The sequence below is a fragment of the Trachurus trachurus genome, assembly GCF_905171665.1.
Source record: "Trachurus trachurus genome assembly, chromosome: 5".
NCBI lineage: Eukaryota > Metazoa > Chordata > Actinopteri > Carangiformes > Carangidae > Trachurus > Trachurus trachurus.
Window position 1 is genome coordinate 19818347 of NC_139896.1, and position 20658 is coordinate 19839004.

The 20658-nt window shown below is 40.3% G+C and overlaps 1 protein-coding gene across 1 annotated transcript in view; it reads right to left on the reverse strand.

The window, feature by feature from the left end:
* ptprt (protein tyrosine phosphatase receptor type T) overlaps positions 1–20658 on the reverse strand; it is a gene marked incomplete at its 3' end in the record, with an annotated part of 280480 nt that overhangs the window by 19403 nt on the left and 240419 nt on the right. Inside the window, exons 24-27 of the mRNA XM_083971093.1 lie at positions 8976–9052; positions 7380–7416; positions 6741–6838; positions 5572–5688 (exon numbers count right to left, since the gene is read on the reverse strand). Coding sequence (XP_083827219.1) covers positions 5572–5688; positions 6741–6838; positions 7380–7416; positions 8976–9052 — 329 coding nt within the window. The remainder of the gene's footprint in view (positions 1–5571; positions 5689–6740; positions 6839–7379; positions 7417–8975; positions 9053–20658) is intronic.

Here is a 20658-nt window from a genome sequence, read left to right on the forward strand (position 1 = left end):
AATAGAGATTATGGGGAAATGAAATGGCAGTAGGAATCCACTGTGATAGCATCTTGACATTTTAATGATGTACTTTCTGGAAGCACAAAGGGCTGGTAAATACTTCAGCGTCTAACAATGGGGATATTAGGAAGCTGCAGACGACATCCTGATGCTTAACAGATAGAAGTTAAGTCTCACATCACGCTGCCTCTTCCAGACACACACATACACACTCACACACAGTGATATCTGAACCACGGAGCTGAGCCACAGTCCAGGCTGGAAATTATAAGTTTCAAAGTATAATTATAAGAATATTTGGTTGAATCTTGTATGAGCTGGGCAGAAAGTGATTTTCTCATTCCCACAGTATGAAATTATACATTATGAAAAAAGTGACTCTATTCATGATGGTATTATACCTAACATTAACCAACACTATCCAGATTTTTCTTTTCCTCTTATTTCTTTTAAAATCATCACTTCTTTATGCAGGAATGGAACAGGAAATGGGGATGAGACAAAGAGGGCACAAGAATGTGGCCGTAAAATGAAGACTGGGGGTGTCGTTTTATTTTGTAGCATTGGTTGGTAAGATAAAGTAAAGTCAATTTACAAATACTGACATGACAAATACTGTAAAGAGAATCCTGAAATACAAACTCTCAGATGAAACATACGCAGGCAGAAGCAGCTTATTATAAAAACAAAATTCCATCAAAACAGCCCAGAATAGTCACTGTGACTAGAAAATAAAGAGTATCAGTAACACAGTAACCCTAACCCTGACCTTTCCTTCAGTGCTCATTCTATACAAAGTCATACAAATAAAATACAACACAATATAAAAATGCAGCTCACCTCAACTTCAATTTAACACTGACCTGCTAGAACCAGGGGAAAAGGAAGTCCTGCATCTACCTGGTCTTATTTAAATCTATAACAGCACTTGGAATAAACAATGTCCTGTAAATATTTTCATTTGCCTTCGGTAGCTGCCACCATCTCCTTGAGGGGAAAAGTTTGAGTCTCTGAGCAGTGGGTGGGAGAGGTCATTAATAATTCTGTCAGCTGAGACCATCATTCATCTCACAAAGCTTCTCCAGTGGTTTTCCAACATGATCCCTTCAAATAATCAACATAACAACATAAACATTGCGTTACTGGACTTGGATTTGTTGGTTTTGTAACAGCTGGATGTGTCAAAACGTCTTTGCTGCTCAGAGGCCAAAACAACCTGTTAGTGCAGGTTTGAAAATGTTGGTGTTTTGACTCAAGCAGCTGCAGCTCCACGTCAACTCAGTGTGTTCAGACCTGCCAGCAGCAGCTGTAAGAGTGTGTATGAATGAACTCACAGCACATCAGCTGCCTTAAAAGCTGACTGATGCTGCCTTTAGTTCCTGCTCTAGTCACATCTCCTCTTGTAGAAACGTCCAGGTTTTCTGACAGCCCCTAAATGCAGCATGAGATATGTATGTTTCCTGCTGTTACGTTTTTCTCCACAACACCACAGGCTGCTGCGTTAATAATTCAAACAATAGATTCCATTACATGGCTCCAAACTAAATGGAGCTTAAATAGACCGAGTCGCGTCCTGCTCGGTTCAGTTTACTCTCTAAGAATAGAGCTTGAGGAGCTATTGTGCTCTGCCACCGACAAGGTCACACAGTCAAGAAATGGAGACTGTGAGTGAGAAGGGGCAGAGGTCATGGATGAAAGAGAGGGCGGGACAGAGGACAAGTGTGGTCTGAGGGTAGGATGTAGAGACAGATGTGACAAAAATAAATAAAACAGAGAAAAAGGAAGATAGAGGAGAGGAGACAAACAGAGAAACACAAAGAGAGATGAGGAACAGAGGCAGAAGAGAGAAATAAAACCCAGAAAAACAATGCGGTGATTTGATAACTCGACTTCCCATTGATTTGCTCTCTTGTGATGTTGAAATTACTTCTCGAAATCAATAGACAGCAGTGCAACACAGCCTGGCCTTGCATCCACGACTGCTGGGTTAAAAAAACAACAAAAAAACACAGCACCAACAACATTAAGGTGCACGACATCTTGAGAGTCAGTGATGAGGATGTGGGGACACTTTAAAGCCTCCTCACCGTGGACAAAGAGAAAGATCTCTGCTGCAGTCCTTACATTTATACGTCTGAGGTGTGACGGTTAATAAATCTCATTGTTCTGCAGCAAACAGTGAAGAATAATATTTAAATACCATTATCTATCTCAGACGTACAGGCCTTGTATGTACGTCTCTGAGGTTTGATTTCATGTGAGCATCCGAGTTGGATGCTCACACTGTTGGCGCCCTGTGTTTAGTTTGTGTCTCTATTCTCTCAGGTCTCGGGAAGGAGTTGTAATGAATGAATGAGTGAAGGCCTCTTAGTCTTCCTCACGGTCACTGTTAAAATGCTTCTCTTTCAGGTGGAAGCTGAGGCTGCGTAGTTGTGGCAAAACTGAACAAACCACTGTGTGTTTCCACGCCCTCGAGCTGTCCTCTCAAATAGGACAAACAGAAAAGACATAAAAGATAAGGAAAAGATAGGAGATCATGTGATATCACAGTACTATATGACCTTTGTTGTCACTGTTACAATAATAAACAGGGAGAGTGTGCCAGTGGTGAAAAAAAGTGTTTGGTTGAGGTAAGAAGAAGCACCTCCCTGAGGTCAGATTGCTGTCGTCATGGTTACAGCACTAAACAAGCCAGAGAGAGACCAGCTTTTCCTGCCCTTAGGGTGGTGCCGCAAGGTGAGGATGAACATGGACTTACTTTCTCTACATCACAGACTTCCTCCTTCTCACTTACTCTCATGACTATGATGGTTAATGCTCGTACATGGAAGAGACATAACCCGGGTTCCAACGAGCTGCAGTTGACCTGTTGGCCCGTTATGTTTGATTGATTAGTGTAATAAAAGAAAAACCAACACAGTGTTTATGGCCTTTACCTGTAAATACTCCATGAATGTGTTGTCCTTTAACTTTTAACATCAATCTCCAGCTCTGTTTTTCCTCAGGTACACGCCCACATTCTGCTCATTTCCTCCACTCAGCTGTCTGTGTGTCCATCACCTGTGCAGCCATTCTTCACATCAGTCATTAAGCTTATAGATTGTCGGGAGAGAATCAGCTTCAAATCACCGCCTGAGCTCTGACTGAAGCTTTTTCATCTGAACTGCTCCTTCACTTCAAGGAATTGTGGGTAATAATACAGATATTATCCCCATGAGGCCACAGGGGCAGGTCGACCCACGGTTAAATGATGACGGGGGGGGTCTCCTGTTCTCAATCACACTCTCATCTAACAAAAGTCAGAGGGGGAAGGGTTGTTTGTGTGTGTGTGTGTGTGTGTGTGTGTGTGTGTGTGTGTGTGTGTGTGTGTGTGTGTGTGTGTGTGTGTGTGTGTGTGTGTGTGTGTGTGTGTGTGTGTGAGATGGGTTTATGAGGCCCTGCTCTCACTTTTACACACAGTAACCAGCCTGTTCAGCTCCTCTCTACTGGCTCTATCCTGTCTGTCTCGCACTTCATCATTATCTGTGGTGCTCACTTAATTTTTTATGCCAGTTTTTATGAGTTTAATGACCGCATGATATTGAATCTTGCAAGAGTGATGCGCTTACACACACACACACACACACACACACACACACACACACACACACACACACACACACACACTGTCAACTTTAGCAGAGACAAACTAAACTTGCACATCTCACCCTCAACTATTTCACTGATGCTGACACTGTCCCCTCTGTGATCTCTCTCTCTCTCTCTCTCTCTCCCTCTCTCGCACACACACGCACACACGCACACACACACACACACACACTGGCACCCTGTCTTCCTCAGAGCTCAGTTAATCTCCAGGGATTTGCCATTAATAAACCTTTTCATTAAGATTCTGTTCTCATTATTCACTGCAATTAAAGCTACTTAACTGTGGAGTAGAACCTGTACACCCCCCGACAGCCCCAGCCCCCCCCCCCCCCCCCCCCCCCCCCCCAACAACCCCAGTCCCCCCCCTCTCCTGCTTCCTCACACACGTACAGTCACACATAACCTACTGTAGTTCAAATATGGTGCATTTTGAATTAGCCTGTGTGTGTGTGTGTGTGTGTGTGTATGTGCATGTATATGCAAACTGCAAAATGACAGGCATTACAAAAATCTGCTTTCCTTTGAATTTCAGAGCGTTCATACATACACACACACACACACACACAGAGGTGGTATGGATTAATGGTTTGCTAAACGAGCTGACAGCGAGCACTTGAAGACTCGTCTTCATAAGCTGCTTTCACGCGAGTGAAGACGAAAGGGAAAAAAATGGATATAAGAAAAAACTAGAGGCAGACGGAGATGTGGAAAGAGCAAGAACTAGAATCAATCTGGGGTCGGTGTCGCTCTGTTTCGCTGTTTTACTGTAATTTTAATTTCAACTATCTGGAGAGTGAAGTGCTCATTTCACAGTGTTTCCCCTTCATTGCGCACTTCTCATGACGTAACAAAGGTGATATCTAACGTTGGACATTTAAAAAGGGATTGTGAGATGATGGCGCTCTGATTGGCACATTACATGTTACAACCAAAACATTCCCATTATTAATGAAGAGATGTAGTCCAACAATTTTAAACTAGCGACTATTTTATATTTCGGCTGTTAAAATAGTAAAAGTGACGTGTTTTTTATGCCACATGTTTGGATCATTAAGACAAAACAGACAAATGGATGGATGATAAGAAATGTGCATTGAAGTTGTCTACATGATTTTAATAATTAATAACAATAATAATAATAATACATTTTATTTGGAGGCACCTTTCAAGTCACCCAAGGTCACCTTACAAAAATTAGTAACCATTGATCTATTGGTGGTTCTGTTCTTTCATCAGTGACCAAATCTATGCAGCCAATCCTCAACTACAGTAAAGCACAGGATTTGGAAGATGTAATTACTGTGTAAGCTGCTCTGTCAACATTGGTTTTTCACAAGTGAGACCAGATGAGGCTAATGAAAGAGACGAGGCTGCGACGTGACGAAAAACAGTAGAAAACAGGAGAGAAACTGTGACAAAACAGTTAGGACAAGCAAGATCTCTCTCTGGCATGGCGAAGAGGCTTTCTGCATCTCAACCGTGATGGCCATGTTTCATCTGTGCTGTCTTTTCTGCTGTCCCTACAAATCTCTTCCTCCTGACTACAAGGGCCCCAGTTACACATTCAAGACACCTCATAAACAGCAAAAAAACTAACAAAAATAACAGTGCTCGTCCAATCGCTCGCAGCAAATCCCCAATCACAGACATCAGCTCAAGTCGTAATCCAGGTTCTGGGCTAGTGAGGAGTAATGAGCAGCGCGAAGACGAAACAGGGTTCGAACGCTACACCAGTAAAATATATATACAGTACCAATACTACAGTGATGTGATATATGTCATACAATCTACAGTAAACTGGGCTCATGGGTTGGACACACATGTACTGTAGTAGTGAGCAAAGGAAAATACAGAGGATGTTCATGATGTAATAAAAACATAGGGACACACATCAAACTCAGTGTCTCTGTTTGCTGTTACCTTCTGTACGGTGAAGGTCCGTATGACGTACTCCGCCAGTGGTTCGGTTTCTATCAGCGTCACCTTGATGTCTCCGTACACCTCTGTCTCATCGGGCCAGTAACGCACACACTTCACCTGGAGAAAAGGGACAGGTGACACTCAGAGCTGCACCACCATCATCATCATCATCATCATCATCATCATCATCATCATCATCATCATCATCATCATCATCATCATCATCATCATCATCATCATCATCATCATCATCATCATCATCATCATCATCATCATCATCATCATCACTATAATGGATCATCCTGCCTTATGAACAGCTGCTTGCAGAGACTAATTATTTGATGCTTGAAGGATATTGATGTAAAAGTAGCAGGGACACTGCAGGGTAAATTACACACTCTCAGAAAAGATAAACTCTGACTACAACCACTCAGATTTTAATATCACAAGTGACAAGACTGATGAAATACAAACATGTGCTTTTTCATGATGTTTCTTTTGGTCTATGTTCTATGTAAGTGTATCCCATGCAGTCTGTGAAGAACTGAATTATATAAATAAAAGTTGACTGATTGATCCCTAGAACAAATTACATCAGTTCCTGCCATTTGTTCAAACAACTATAACAAGTCGTGTTCAGTAATTTTAAGCAACAGGGTTTCTTAAATGTACTGTGATTAAAAACCAGAGGTTCTATAATGGGGATAAGAGAAACATGATTTGTGCATTGGTTACTCAGGTAACCAGGTCTCCATTCAGCCTTTTTAAAAATAGGTCTACTTAATGACCCGCTGCAGGTCCCGCTGGTTCACAGTCGCTGCAGCGGATGTAAACGGCCTCTGTGAACAGTTCTCAGTTGACATGTGTAACGTCTCGTCTTTCTTGACTTAAATAAAAGGCAAAAGTTTCTCAATATAACGTTAACTTTTGAAATTTTAATATAATTGTTTATTATTTTCAGTAATGGACACAGTCTTTACAGTTGCTACCAATCAAACATTCTTGGCAAGGCCATTATTGATTGATTTGTTTGATTCTGACTTCAGTGTATTTGTGGTTAAGGTTACGGGAGACCTTAAACGCCTGAATTTTGTTATCACACACCTCTACAGGTGCTGGACCTCTTCAAACGCACACACACTCTGTAATCCCTCAGATGATTAACTTACCCTGCCCACCTCCACCAGGTTGGTAACCATGACGATAGAGGCTGAATTTTCCTGCCAGACCATCCTCCAGAAATCCCTGACCGTCTCCTGCATGGGACCTGATGCACGCACAGAAATTAGAGATATGAACTTACCAACACACGTGCACACACTCCAACTTCACCTTAAAATGCTTCAGTGCCCACAGCAAACACACACACACACACACACACACACACACACACACACACACACACACACACACACACACACACACACACACACACACACACACACACACACACATAAAACATACACACCTGGACACATGTGCACTCACACAGACGTGCGCTCACACACTATCAATCCCAGATAGTGGTTCGGGGGTTTGAGGTAATGGGGTCTTAAATTTGTCAGGGGGATTTTATACGGCGGTTTAGATTTAGGAGGTTGTGGTAATAGCCTTCCAGCCCGAAAGGACGACATTTACCAGGTGGCTGCTAGACACACACACACACACACACACACACACACACACACACACACACACACACACACACACACACACACACACACACACACACACACACACACACACACACACACACACACACGTATCACAAGTACAGTCACACACACTCATCATGTCAGTTTAATTACCTTGTGTGGCGATGTAATGTCTGGGTCTGTGGTACCCCTGTGAGATGGAGAGAAAAAAAAAGAAGCATAAAAAACCTCGTACCTGAGTCACCTCCATCTTTCCCCTCATTCTCTCTATTTTTAGTTTCTGTCTTTCTTTCACATCCTCCTCTTTTTTTCCTGAGTTGTTTCTGTGTTTTGTGTCTTTTTCTAAATCTGTTGCTCACAGTCTCTCCTCTTCCTTTCCTTTCTCGTACCTCTTTTCATCTTCCATCATTTCTCCTCCTCTTTCTCCTGCAGAAGTGATTCCTTACTTTTTCTCCTTATTTGTAGTTCCCTCATTTCTTTCCCCCTTCAATCATTTTCCTGCCTCACTGCATCTGTCAGTTTCTCTTTCTTCAATTTTAACTTTCTTTCCACTCTTTCATTTGGCCCCAACCACCCCACTCCTCCCAGATGGTAGCTCAAGGTCATTTTCCAAATAAACATCAAAATAAATAACACTGACAATTTTAATTTTTCCTCCATGAAAAGTGACCACTCTCCAACCAATCATTATTCCCCATTCACCTCAACACCCCCACCCCCATCCCCTCACCCTAACCCGCCCATATGAGACAGATAACCTTGCTGAGATGAGAGTATTTATCACTATCCTACTGTCATTAAGAGCATGCTGCACGCATGGCGTTCTCTCTGCTGAGGAGGCCGGCGGTTGTTTGATTGCAAATAAGCAATTTATACTAAATTCATTAAAAATCATGTCATATCAATGAGATTAAAGTGTCACTTGAAGGATGGGTTGGTGTGGGTGGGATGGGGGGGTCTTGGGGGGGGGGTGACATTGCCGAGACAAATCATCTGTTGATATGATCAATGTGTGTGTTTAAATGGTTATCAGTAGTTACACTTAAACTCAGGTGTCTTTAACACATCAGTGGTCATCTCCTGGTAGATCGTTAAGACTTTCTCAGTAGATCTGAAGAATAACTAGTCCAGACCCAGGGACATACCGGAGGTACAGTATCTGCGGTCTTTTTGCCACTTGACTGTGTGTTACCCGCTGTGAAAGAACGCACTGTAAAAAGGGGCGGGCTTTATTTCTATCATTGGAATCACAGTTCCACCTTCACCACAATGTGGGTTGCAATGGCAGAGTGGCGCTGCTCCATGTTTTTACAGGCAGACGGAGGAGCAACAACAGAGAAATAAATCAATACTCTTCAAGTCAGTATAAACAAAAACAACCTGACAGTTTTTACCAATCATAATGGAGGAGGCCCCAGGAAACGTACTTCTGTAACTGCTCTCAGTGTTTTGTTGTTGTTTGTAGCATTACAGTTGTGCTTTCCAAATATGCTGAAAAGTGGTGAATGTGTTCACAAGCTGAAACTTAATATAATTCACTAACTGCAAATGTGAAGTTTCTTTCAGTCTAATATGAACAAACTAGTTCCTCATAAAAATGCAAATTTAGCCACATGCCTTTATTTTCTGTTGGAATTAAATTCAATATAAAGTTATAAGTGAAATGTGATATTCTTCAAACAAGAAGCTGTAGTTTTTAGATTATAGTTACAGTGCATTCTTGGTGTGTGTGTGCGTGAGTAGACTCACATCGATGTAGTTGGCATTGATGTAGTCAGAGTGGGGGTCTCCATCCAACAGCTGCAGGCGGACTCTGGTGTGGTCGTCTGTGGGGTCAGATAGCACAAAAATACAACAGGCCTAAAGTTACATTTACCCACAGATCGGAGCATCTAACTGAGTGGGGCTGGGACTTGATACCGACACCATCCACGCCACAAACATCATGGCACCTGGCTGGTTGTTGAAACACCTCTTGTCTCCAAGCAACTAGCAGGCATCAACGTCAGAGCAATGTGACGTCAGGAAAACGTAGAATTCTACCAACATTAAACACGGGTCCACTACCAGGAGAGGCCAACTAGGCAAACGCTGAAAGCCGCCAGAGGACAAAGGGTGTCCCCCATGGTCCCTATATTGGCACATTTTACAATGACAACACAGTCTATAAAAACACAATTCAGCCAATAGCCTATACATGAGGCGTTTAGGTGACATCTGTGAGTTGAAGCATTTACTAATAACCTCAGTGGGTAAAAACAACAACACAACGAACAAAATATCAGCTGTCATAAATCTTTTACATCAAACTGATATTGGAATAAAATGCTGTTCTAATTAACCAAGTAAGTTTAGTTGAATAAACTTTACCACTGCAGCTTTCACAAACAGACACCAAAACAACCTCTGTCTGACGCGTGGTTTCATCTGGTCTGGTTTCATTCAGCCACATCATTTTGATTTTATTAACTTTTTTTTAACTTCAGTTCACTTGGTTCTCTGTCGCTGCTTCACTCAGATAATCTGAACACATATGATAAGGCATAAAAACCCAACAGCCTTAACACTTTGTGCAGGGCCCCTCAATGCAAAGTTAGAGCAAGGACTCTGTGGATAAATTAGGATTATGGGACAAACACTGCTCCAACTGCTTCTATCAGCAGATACAGTACAAGTTTATTTATTGCCAAATAATTCAATGACCTCTAATCCTGAGAAAGTGAGATCAGCAACGGAAACTCTTTGATTAACGTCTCTGTTTTCATTCCGTTTTGTCTTACTGCTGATTAGTTGGCTGCCAGGACGAGCTTCTGTAGAAACATAGCTCTGTGTTCCACTAAAAGCCTTGGAGCTTTGCAACCTTGAAACCTTGGAACCGACTGGCAAATCTGAGGAATCACAACAACGTCAACACGGTTCAAAACTACAAACTAATGAGTTCACTGTCGGAAAGGGAAATTAAGATTTTAACGCAGTCACATCACTAAACCCTGGGGGTTTAAAAGTCATTTATTCTTTATTTTTTATCTAAGAGCGGTCCTTATGGGTTTCTTATGGTCCCTCTGCAACTAACCCATCGCAACCTGCACTGTGTTAAAACTAAATGTGTAGAGAAAAACAGAGAAACGAAAGAAAGTAGTGTTGTAAAATCAATCAAATCGTATTTTAAGGTCTCAGAGGCATTTTCAATTTCATTTTAGCTGAATTAATCATCTATAGTGTGTTAAAGTAACAATCATCCACCTACTTAATACACATACAGTTTTATTCTACTGCTTTATTATCAAGGATGGTAAAGTGGTTCAGGGATGTCATACAAACCTCTTTATTATTGTTACTGTCAGCCTCATCTGCAACACATGGTTTGTCTTTGATAGTTGTTATCAATATGAAGACTACTACTCTTAATCTAATGTTCTGTCATAATATAATTGTGCATAATGAAGAGAAGAACATAGTGACCTCATCTATAAATTCTCCTGTACCTGTTTTGTAAACAACCAGGGTACGCCTGCACATTTAGTGAATCTCTGCACAACACATGGCTCTGTACATGACCAAGACTTTAATTTGGCTTTTCTTCTGCCCCATTTGAGGGAGTGGGGTGGGGGATGCTGATTATAGGTGATGGTGGGCAGCAATTTTGTTTAGTTTTAACACGCAGGTAATTGCAGAAGAGGCAGGCGTGATTCAGTCTGATTATCTCCATCTTCCTTCCTCGCTCTCTGTCTTTTTCCTTCTTATGTTGATTTGATTCAGTTCAACCCCATTAGTCTTTAGGACATATGACCACATTATGATGATACTTCTGCTAATGATCATAATGTCCCTGTAATTTCTCTGTTTCTTTAGTTCCAATTTTCGGGAACAGAAATGGAGGGAAAATGAGGTGGTTTTGAGAGCAGATGAAGGTGAAGGGGAGATGATGTGAAGAAAACAGAAAGAGCAGAGAGGGAGGAGGTAAAAAAAAAAGAGATGGAGATGGAGGGATATGGGTTGGGAGAAGAAAAAAGATTGATTCCCCTCGGTGCTAATATGATTTCAGTGACTGATGTAGAAAAAAACACCTTAAAGCTCTGTTTGCTACAGGGTAGGCTTCTGAACCGCATTAGGAAAAGAGAGATCAGCATTTTTTACCAAACACTTTTTTTTCTTTTTCTTTTTTACATTTGAAGAACTTCACCCCCCGATCTTCACTCGTTTGTATTTCAAAAGCAAACATGGCCCTGAGAAGGTGTTTACATGCAGCTGCAGAGGAGCAAGGAAGACAGCTGCACAGCTTCATACAGCACAGACAATGCTACTGTAAAGGGCAGATTTCTCTGTTTCTGCCTCGAGAGCAGAGCTACTGCATGCAGGATGACTCATTCCTCCAGTTGTAATCCATTCGCTCTGTGTTTATAGTGGGGGCATGGGAACAATCAGTTTGTCAAGTAGGCATGAACATATTTCTCTTTTGTTTTTGGTGAAAATCTTAGAATAGAAGTGTGAACGTTTTCTATTCATGGAAGGAACACAGTGATCATCCTAGTTGCGTAAAAATAATCACAAGCAGCTGAAAATTACAGAGAAGCTTAACTTTGAACTCAACACAACCTTAAAGAGCTGGTAATGACCACAGGTGCAGTTGGAAAAAGATAAAGTAGACCTAGTATTAAGATGACTACTTTAAGATGATTACTGTAAAGCAAATGATTGTATTTCTGAGATCAAAATTGTAGTTTCTTGTTCAACTGAACCTTGAGAAATGTTCAAAAGCTCCAACACAGGCAGGGAAGTGGACCTTGTGTCTTTGGAGGTAGATTGAAATAAGGTGAACATCACCAACAAAGCTGTTGGGTGAAAACTGCTGGGGTTCAAATAAAATTGCGAATTACTACCTCAAATGTCACTGTCTCCTATTTTAAATTGATTTGGGATTCCATTTGCAGACCATGTTTGCAAGCTCTGACATTAGGACTTTACCATCAAGTGACTGTAGATTGTGGTAACATGGGAATACTGACTCCTGGCATGATTTTACTGTGTCGCTCTGCATCTGGAAGCCAGGGGAGTCCAGCAGAGAAAGATCAGCCTGTTGTTATTTTCACCATTTATCTTGTCTAAAGAGGCCTGTGATGAAGTGCCTGATGCCAACCTTGTGGTTTCATCTCCCGACACTGGCTTGTGGCTCTTCCTTTCCAGTCTCAAAATCATGACTGAAACTAATTGGTGACTGGTGTTGCTTGGCCAAATCACACCAGGAGTTTCCTTTCTCCATTTCTCAGTTAGCAGCCTCACAAAAACTCTGTCTGTTAAGTTGGTTAATACTTCTCCCAATGCTGCACTAACATTCACAAGGTAGCAGTCACACCCAGCAGACACACACAAGCCTGAACACTGGGCCTCAACCTGAGCAGTTTATCTAAGAAGAAAGTCAGTGCTGTCTTTGGGCATCATTGAAGACTACACAGAAAGAAGTCAAATTCTATCACTGCAGAGACGATTCCAGTGACCAAACACCACCAATTTGTTCAATCACTTGGAACAAAATCACTGAGACACTCTGAAGAGTGCAGGGCTCAAAAGAACAGAGAGAGATGGACAGACCCTACGAAAGCTCGAAGTTTAACTTTCATTATGACTGACAGTGTCCAGGAGGCATCGCTCCAACAGGAAAGGTCTCAGGGATGAAGAGGTAATAACTCAGACCCAGACAGGACCAGTTCCAGATAGTGATGTGGTGTTAGTGAGGTGAGACATATACTGTATAACAGTTTGTGGGTAAGACAAGAGTCTATGTCTGATATATGCTCTCTCTCTTGGATGGGGCATCTGGAGGAATTGGTTCTGATTCACCTGCTGACATTGTGCAGCTCATTCATCATTTTCTCCTTGGTTCTTTCAATACATAATTCTCGCCGAGGCTTCAGAAATTCATCAGCACTTTCACCATGACCACAATCACTTAATATCACATCCAACCAATTGAAAAACATAATAGATGTGCCCCAATTCAGGGTCCAAAACCTTTGGAGGCAGCATGAAGACTGATTGTGTAACAGCAATGCGACAAGGTTTTCCCTCTTCCCCAGAGTGACAAAGGGTCCAACAGGTTGATTCTTCATTGCTTAGGCAAGCCCAAGTTGCATGCACTAGTAATTAAGGTACATTTATTTGTACAGCAGATGATCACGTAGTTTGTTCAATGTGCTTATCAGAGACGCATATAAATACATGTAAAAGAAAACTGTATAAAAATATAATCAAAACAAAGATTGTATTAAAACGGCAGTGAGGATGTCACTGTTAAATGTCAGTGAGTCACTGAGTTTCAGTTCAGCTGCTATAACAGTAAAAACTTTCAGAATCGTCTTTGGGAAATGTCATCTTGGTTGCTGTGGGGACAGGTGGAGAATGGACTATTGCATTTCACTTGAGCTATGAAGCTCCCATCAACCTCACCACAGCAGTCTGACTCTACAACGGTGGATCTCACAGGGCCACAGCCTCACTTCCTGCTGCACCACATGAACACATTGTCCTCCAGTGGACCCAGTTCCTCTTGATGAACATCTGTGCAGAATCTACTCTAGGCTCTCGCTCTGGAGCTGCTGGCTGATTATCATTTCTGAGATCACCTTGAGGAGAATTATTTGTACGACTTCTATTAGAGTAATTTTCCAGTTCTGGCTGAGCGGCAACAATGATGGCAGCATGACTCCACTCTGCCGGAACAAGATACTGTCATCAGCTATCAGCTCAATAACACACTCTCTCTCTCACACACACACACACACACACACTCTCTCTCTCACACACACACACACACACACCCTGCATGTAAAAACAAACACAACAGGGGGTTGTCTGCCAGCCTTCTGCTCTTTCCCTCCCTGTCTCTTTTTTTCTTCCATCTTCTACCACATCTTCCTTCTCTCTCTTTCTCTTTATCATTTGTTTCGGTAACGCTTTATATTAAGGTCCTTGTAATAAGCATTAGTTAATAGGTAATAAGGCTCTTATAAGTGATTACAAGATGCTTATTAACATTATTATGCATTTATAAGACTATATATGTATTAATAGACTCATTATAATATAGTTAATAGCAGACTATAATTGATTTATAATAACTTATAATAAACTTAGTTAACTGTTTGTTGATGCTTATGAACATTAATAAGATCCTTATGAGTATCTTATAATTGTTCATAATAACATTACAAACACATATATTGACTCAACTAGCCCAATTATTATGTCTTTGTTATGCCTTTATTAATCCTAAGGTATGTGTAATAAGCGTTAGTTAATAGGTAATAAGGTTCTTATAAGTGCTTACAAGTATTAATAGTCTCATTATAATATAGTTAATAGCAGACTATAAGAGATTTATAATAACTTATAAGAAACTTGTGAACTGTTTGTTGATGCTTAAGAACATTAATAAAATCTTCATGAGTATCTTATAATTGTTCATAATAACATTACAAACACATTGAGTGTAGCCCAACCATGATGTCTTTGTCATGCCTTTATTAATCTTTTTTGTTTGATTTATTAACATTCATATATACTTTATTGCTCATCTATTATAAATTAACTATGCACTTGTTAACAGTTAACTATGCTTTTTGCAGGTACTGGATCTAAAGCGAGAACAATGTCTTATTAAGGCTGATAAATATTTTTGTTGTGCATTATTATGCCCTTATTATCAGTTAACTATGCACTTGTTAACAGTTAACTATGCTTTTTGCAGGTACTGGATCTAAAGCGAGAACAATGTCTTATTAAGGCTGATAAATATTTTTGTTGTGCATTATTATGCCCTTATTATCAGTTAACTATGCACTTGTTAACAGTTAACTATGCTTTTTGCAGGTACTGGATCTAAAGCGAGAACAATGCCTTATTAAGTCTAATAAATCTTTTGTAATGCATTCATTAATGGTTAACAATGATTTTCACAACTTCCACATCTGTAATGAACAATACATGTGGTCAAGGTTGATGAAATGTAAAGAAAAGATTGCATAGTAATACAAATGTTTCAACAGTGAAGCCCAACATTGTTTTATTCATTGCTGTCAAGTAAAGAGACATTTTACTGAAAATGTATAAAAATCTAAATCACCTAAAACAGGTAGAAAGCACCTTTAAAACATTTAGGCATATTATACAAATAATTTAACTCAAAAAAGTGCAATTTTGCAAAGTGCAACATGATTTTTATACTTAAAATGTATAAAAATAACCTAAAACAGGTCTTTGAAAAAAAAGTACACTTTTATTTTTTTTAATTTTTAATTCCAGCCGCAGCTGCTCTTTTGCACTCTTGTTTGCATCAAAAGCAATTCCCTCTTCCTCTTCTTCTTGCCATCATCTGAGGTTGAGGAGCTTGAGGAGTCTGAGGAGGGGTCGGTAGAGAATGAGGAGAGAGGAAATTTACATCTGAGTTTTCATAATGACATTTTTTTTAATGTAAAAACATAAAAAATAAAAGTCTCGATATATCCTGCAATAACACTTTACAGTTGAATTTTCAAGCATTTTAAATAGAGTCTTAATGTAGCACATTTCATTAAACTCAAACTCAAACTCAAATGACTGTGCTGAATGTACACAGCAGTAAGTAGGCTATCATGTACAGAAAAGTGTCAAGATCAGACGGTGCACAACGAAAGAGAGACGTTATATATTTCGACAATATACACTGTATGTATATAAGCCTAGCTGGAGACAAAATAAACTACATTTTAATATAAAAACTTTCTCACTGATACACAGAGGAGCGCTTCCGTAGGGCAGCAACAGTCATGAGGCGGCTAGGTCTACCCTAGCTTCGGCTAACGTTAGCTATGCATGTTTGAGTTTGTACTAACTAGTTAGCAGCAGTTAAACTTACCAGAAGAGTCATCCTCCGTCTCACGACGCTTCCTCTTGTCAGCTGCTTCTTTTCGAGGCCCAGAATGGGTTTGAATTCTACTCGGGGGCAATAATGTTGGGCAACTACTTCCATTTTACACATGGGCATGTGTTAAGCTATCAGCTGCTAGCTTAAACCGGAACTTCCGGTTTTGCTGTTTGCCTTCAAAATAAAAGCGAAAGGGTAAAATGTTTCAAGTGAGAAGAAACTCTACAAGTCTGCTCTTCTCCTCCGACGCACCTTTCTGAAAACCAAAATCAAATGCATAATAAAAGATTTATCAGCCTTAATAAGACATTGTTCTCGCTTTAGATCCAGTACCTGCAAAAAGCACAGTTTACTGTAAACAAGTAAACTTATAATAGATGAGCAATAAAGTATAATGTTAATAAATCAAACAAAAAAAAGATTAATAAAGGCATGACAAAGACATCATGGTTGGGTTAGATTGATACTCATGAAGATTTTATTAATGTTCTTAAGCATCAACAGTTAACAAGTTTCTTATAAGTTATTATAAATCTCTTATAGTCTGCTATTAACTATATTATAATGAGACTCTTAATACTTGTTAGCACTTATAAGAGCCTTATTACCTATTAACTAACGCTTATTACACAGACCTTAAGATTAATAAAGACATAATGATTGGGCTAGTTGAGTCAATATATGTGTTTGTAATGTTATTATGAACAATTATAAGATACTCATAAGGATTTTATTAATGTTCATAAGCATCAACAAACAGTTAACTAAGTTTATTATAAGTTATTATAAATCTCTTATAGTCTGCTATTAACTATATTATAATGAGTCTATTAATACATATATAGTCTTATAAATGCATAATAATGTTAATAAGCATCTTGTAATCACTTATAAGGGCCTTATTACCTATTAACTAATGCTTATTACAAGGACCTTAATATAAAGCGTTACCTTTGTTTCTTTAACTAATTCTGTCTATTAGTCATTTTCTTTCCTTTACTTCCCCTTCCTCTTTTTCCTTTCTCTTCCTCCTCTCCCTCATTCTCTACGTAGCTCCCTCTCTCTCTCTCTCTCTCTCTCTAGCCCCATACCGTCTTGCTCCTTCAGACAGCAGTAAGTATGCAGGGCTGGTGTCAGAGGCTGTTATGATACTAAAGCCACTGAGCCAGTGAGGCTGGAGGGAGGGAGGGGTCCCTTTCCACTTCTCTCTGCCCAGGGAGGGGTGTTTCTAATTGGGCTGAGATGGCAGGAAGTACTGGGCTGCACACACTGCAGATCTGGACACAGGCCACAGATTTTAAGAGGCTGACAGTGTGTGTGTGTGTGTGTGTGTGTGTGTGTGACAAAGATACCTGAAATCTTCTTTTAATTAGTCTAATGTACTGTATGTGTACATAGGTGTGTGAACAAAGACCTATGGAGGAGCTCAGATCTAATATCATGAAAGCTCTAAACTCTATAGATCTGTAGTTTCCAGGTCCAGGTTCAGATCGATATCCTTGAATCATGTATCTGCTCAGCTCCATCTCCACAGTCTACATCTAGATGTTGACATAGAAATAGAGCAGGCGTGTGCTCTCAGGCTCCTGTTGGCGTCGGCAGTGCTGGAGCAACAACAAAGTCATCAAAAGCTGTGGTGTCCAAGGGCGAAGGGCCACAAACCCATTACTCATTAATGAGCTCCACTCCTATGCTCAGTCTTCCTCTCCCCATAACCTTGCATCTCCACCCCCCTCCTCTACCTTCTCTTCTACACTCTGCTTTTAGTCTGCTGGTTCCATTTCCTCTCTCTGTGACTCATCTCTTTTTTTTTCTATCGTCCTCTCCTCTTGTCATTACCCCGGCAGACATTGTAAAAAACTTTTGTTTGGCGGAACTTGTTAACTTGAGGGGTCCAGAAAAGGCCAAACAAAATAGACTTCTGTGTTTTTTATCTCGGAGAGATTTGCAGGAGGTGGGGGGAGGGCGAGGATGGAGGGAGGGGGGACTGAATGCAGCAGAAAGCTGTAATTTGGAGACATCAGATCAGATTGTGTTGAAAGCCTCCACACAGCCGCTGTACACAAACACAATGAGCAAGAGCCAGCAGAGCCTAATGACTGCTGTTGTAGCACAACACAAACAGGAGCAGCTGGTTTTTCACATCACACATCACCCAAAAAAAAAAAAAAAATAGGACCCACATGATAAACTGCAAATACCTCAATTGGAGAAGGAGATAATCTATGGAGTCATTATCTCCTAGTTTGGTGAATATCTTACATTTTACTGCTTCATACGTTCAGTGTCTACCCAAGACTGTTCTCACGCCACGAGGCAAAAAGAAATTCAAAATGTACTTAGATTATATAACACCCACACCACTGAAAACAGGACTAATGAAATTCTCCTACGGCCCAACTCGGATCAGGTTTGGAAATTCAAATGATCTATGACCTTTTCTGAACTGAATGTATTAGAGCCTGGCAAGGTTTCCTTCTTCTCATACAAATCCCTGCCCCAGCTTCCTTAACTTTACTTTTATTCCTCTTTAATAATCCTGGGAAACTTATTCTCACTCCTAGATGAGGACTTTTTTGAGCCTGGCTTCTTTTAAAGCCGAAATCAAAATATGTAAATTTAAATATTTTTACCACTGTTTAGTTTTGTTATTCATTTGTGAATGCATTATAATTTGATACTAATCCTCCATAACGAATAAATGTTATTATGAATCAGGTTTAGGTTCTATATTAATATTGTGAAAGTATCAAGCACAAAATCAATGTGCACAATGCACATCGACTGTATTCAGAAACTGAACCTATCCAGCTGTCAGGACTTCTGTGACTTTATGATGTCACAAAAAAGCAGTCACAAAACCAGACCCACTTGACCAGCAACCAAACACCAGCAGAATTTGATTTCTTTGGGTGTTTTACCGGAAATCTTCTCTATTTTCCCTTGATCACTAGTTAGCCAATAAGGGAGGCTCAGAGCCTCCTGTCCTCTGATTGGCCGACACTGACCTGTTGTTACTATAGAGCTCCAGAGAGAAGCCTGAGGGAGGAGATGTAAAACCAGACTGAGATGGTTTTTATATCTTTTCATGGATCACTTCAGAGGAAATATGGAGCTTCAACAACTTTTCCTGGTGGGTTGGAACTTGAAGTGACACCAATGGCTCTGGCTTTTGTTTTCATGAGCACTGGTGCGCAGTAATTGCAGGGTCATTAATATTAAAGAAAAAACCATATCAACTTCCTGCAGATATATTACAGCCACTTGAGTTATGAGGCAGTTAAACCCTTTGTTTTCTGCCTTTTATACTCCATTATTTTTCTGGCTGACTGAAAAGCCAGAGAAAAGCAGGAGAGTGAAACAGCTGCTGCTACAGAGAGTAAATGTAATGCTTCAATATGCCTATTAGGTTTTATTTTACAGTGGCGGGGGGTTAGACAACAACAGCTCTGATGCAGAACAGATGCATGATGGAAAATATCTGCTACTAAATATTGTCTCATACTCTCTTCTTAAATGACCCCTCCCCATGTTAATTTTCTTCTATTACCCTGTTTACACCTGGCATTAGCATTTTCAGTGCTTGGATTGCAATCGAAAAGTGCTTGACCACATTAAAGTACAGGTATAAACGCACCCAAAACACATTAAGGACGGATTGTGATCCAATCGGCCAAACCACCCCTGAAGGTGGTCAAAGAGGCATTGCGACTACATGAACACAAGTGTAAACGGTAATGCATCCTGTATCCGCATACATGTGCATAATGTGGACATTGGAGACACATATTAATGCCAGGTGTAAATGCTATCTGATCATATTGTATCCAGATACAATCTGAATACGAGGCGCATGTTAATTCCAGGTGTAAACGGGTGTGATGTGATGATGGTTCTGATGGACGTTAAAGGACCTTGAGCACAGTGCAGCACTAAAGTTTTAGAGCAGGTGCCAGTGAGATACTAGAAGGTTTTTGTGTTTTTTGATTCGGACTGTATGAAAGGAAAGAAAATCATATTGTGACATGGGCAGATATTGGGATTTCAGTTTCAATGGTCAATTATGCTTCATTTTCACTTAACAATATAAAATAGATGATGTGATGTTGGCGCTCTTTGTTCAATCTCCAATGTCCCTTTATGTCTTGGGAATATGATTTGTCGAAGGTATCTCTCTAGCAGCACAACACCTACTGTATGGTGATGACAATGCACAACAACGTAGTGACACATTTTACCTCTATCAAAAATAAATGAATTAAAACATAAAAGTTGCAGCTCACCTAATTTGAATAATGCACTTGGTCACTTTTGATTACGTAGCAATTAATTGTGCAATCCTATTTTAAATCTTTTTAAGCGAGTGAGAAACATATGGAGCAAAGGTTTAAATAAACCAGCCATCCAGAAGCTCACTAAGACGAGAGACTCGTCAGTTGCGCAGCTGACAGACGCCATAACTCATTAAACGTCTGCGTTAAACAGATGGAGCTGGTATTTTAACAAAGAAGAAGAAACGCTCACAGGAGCAAG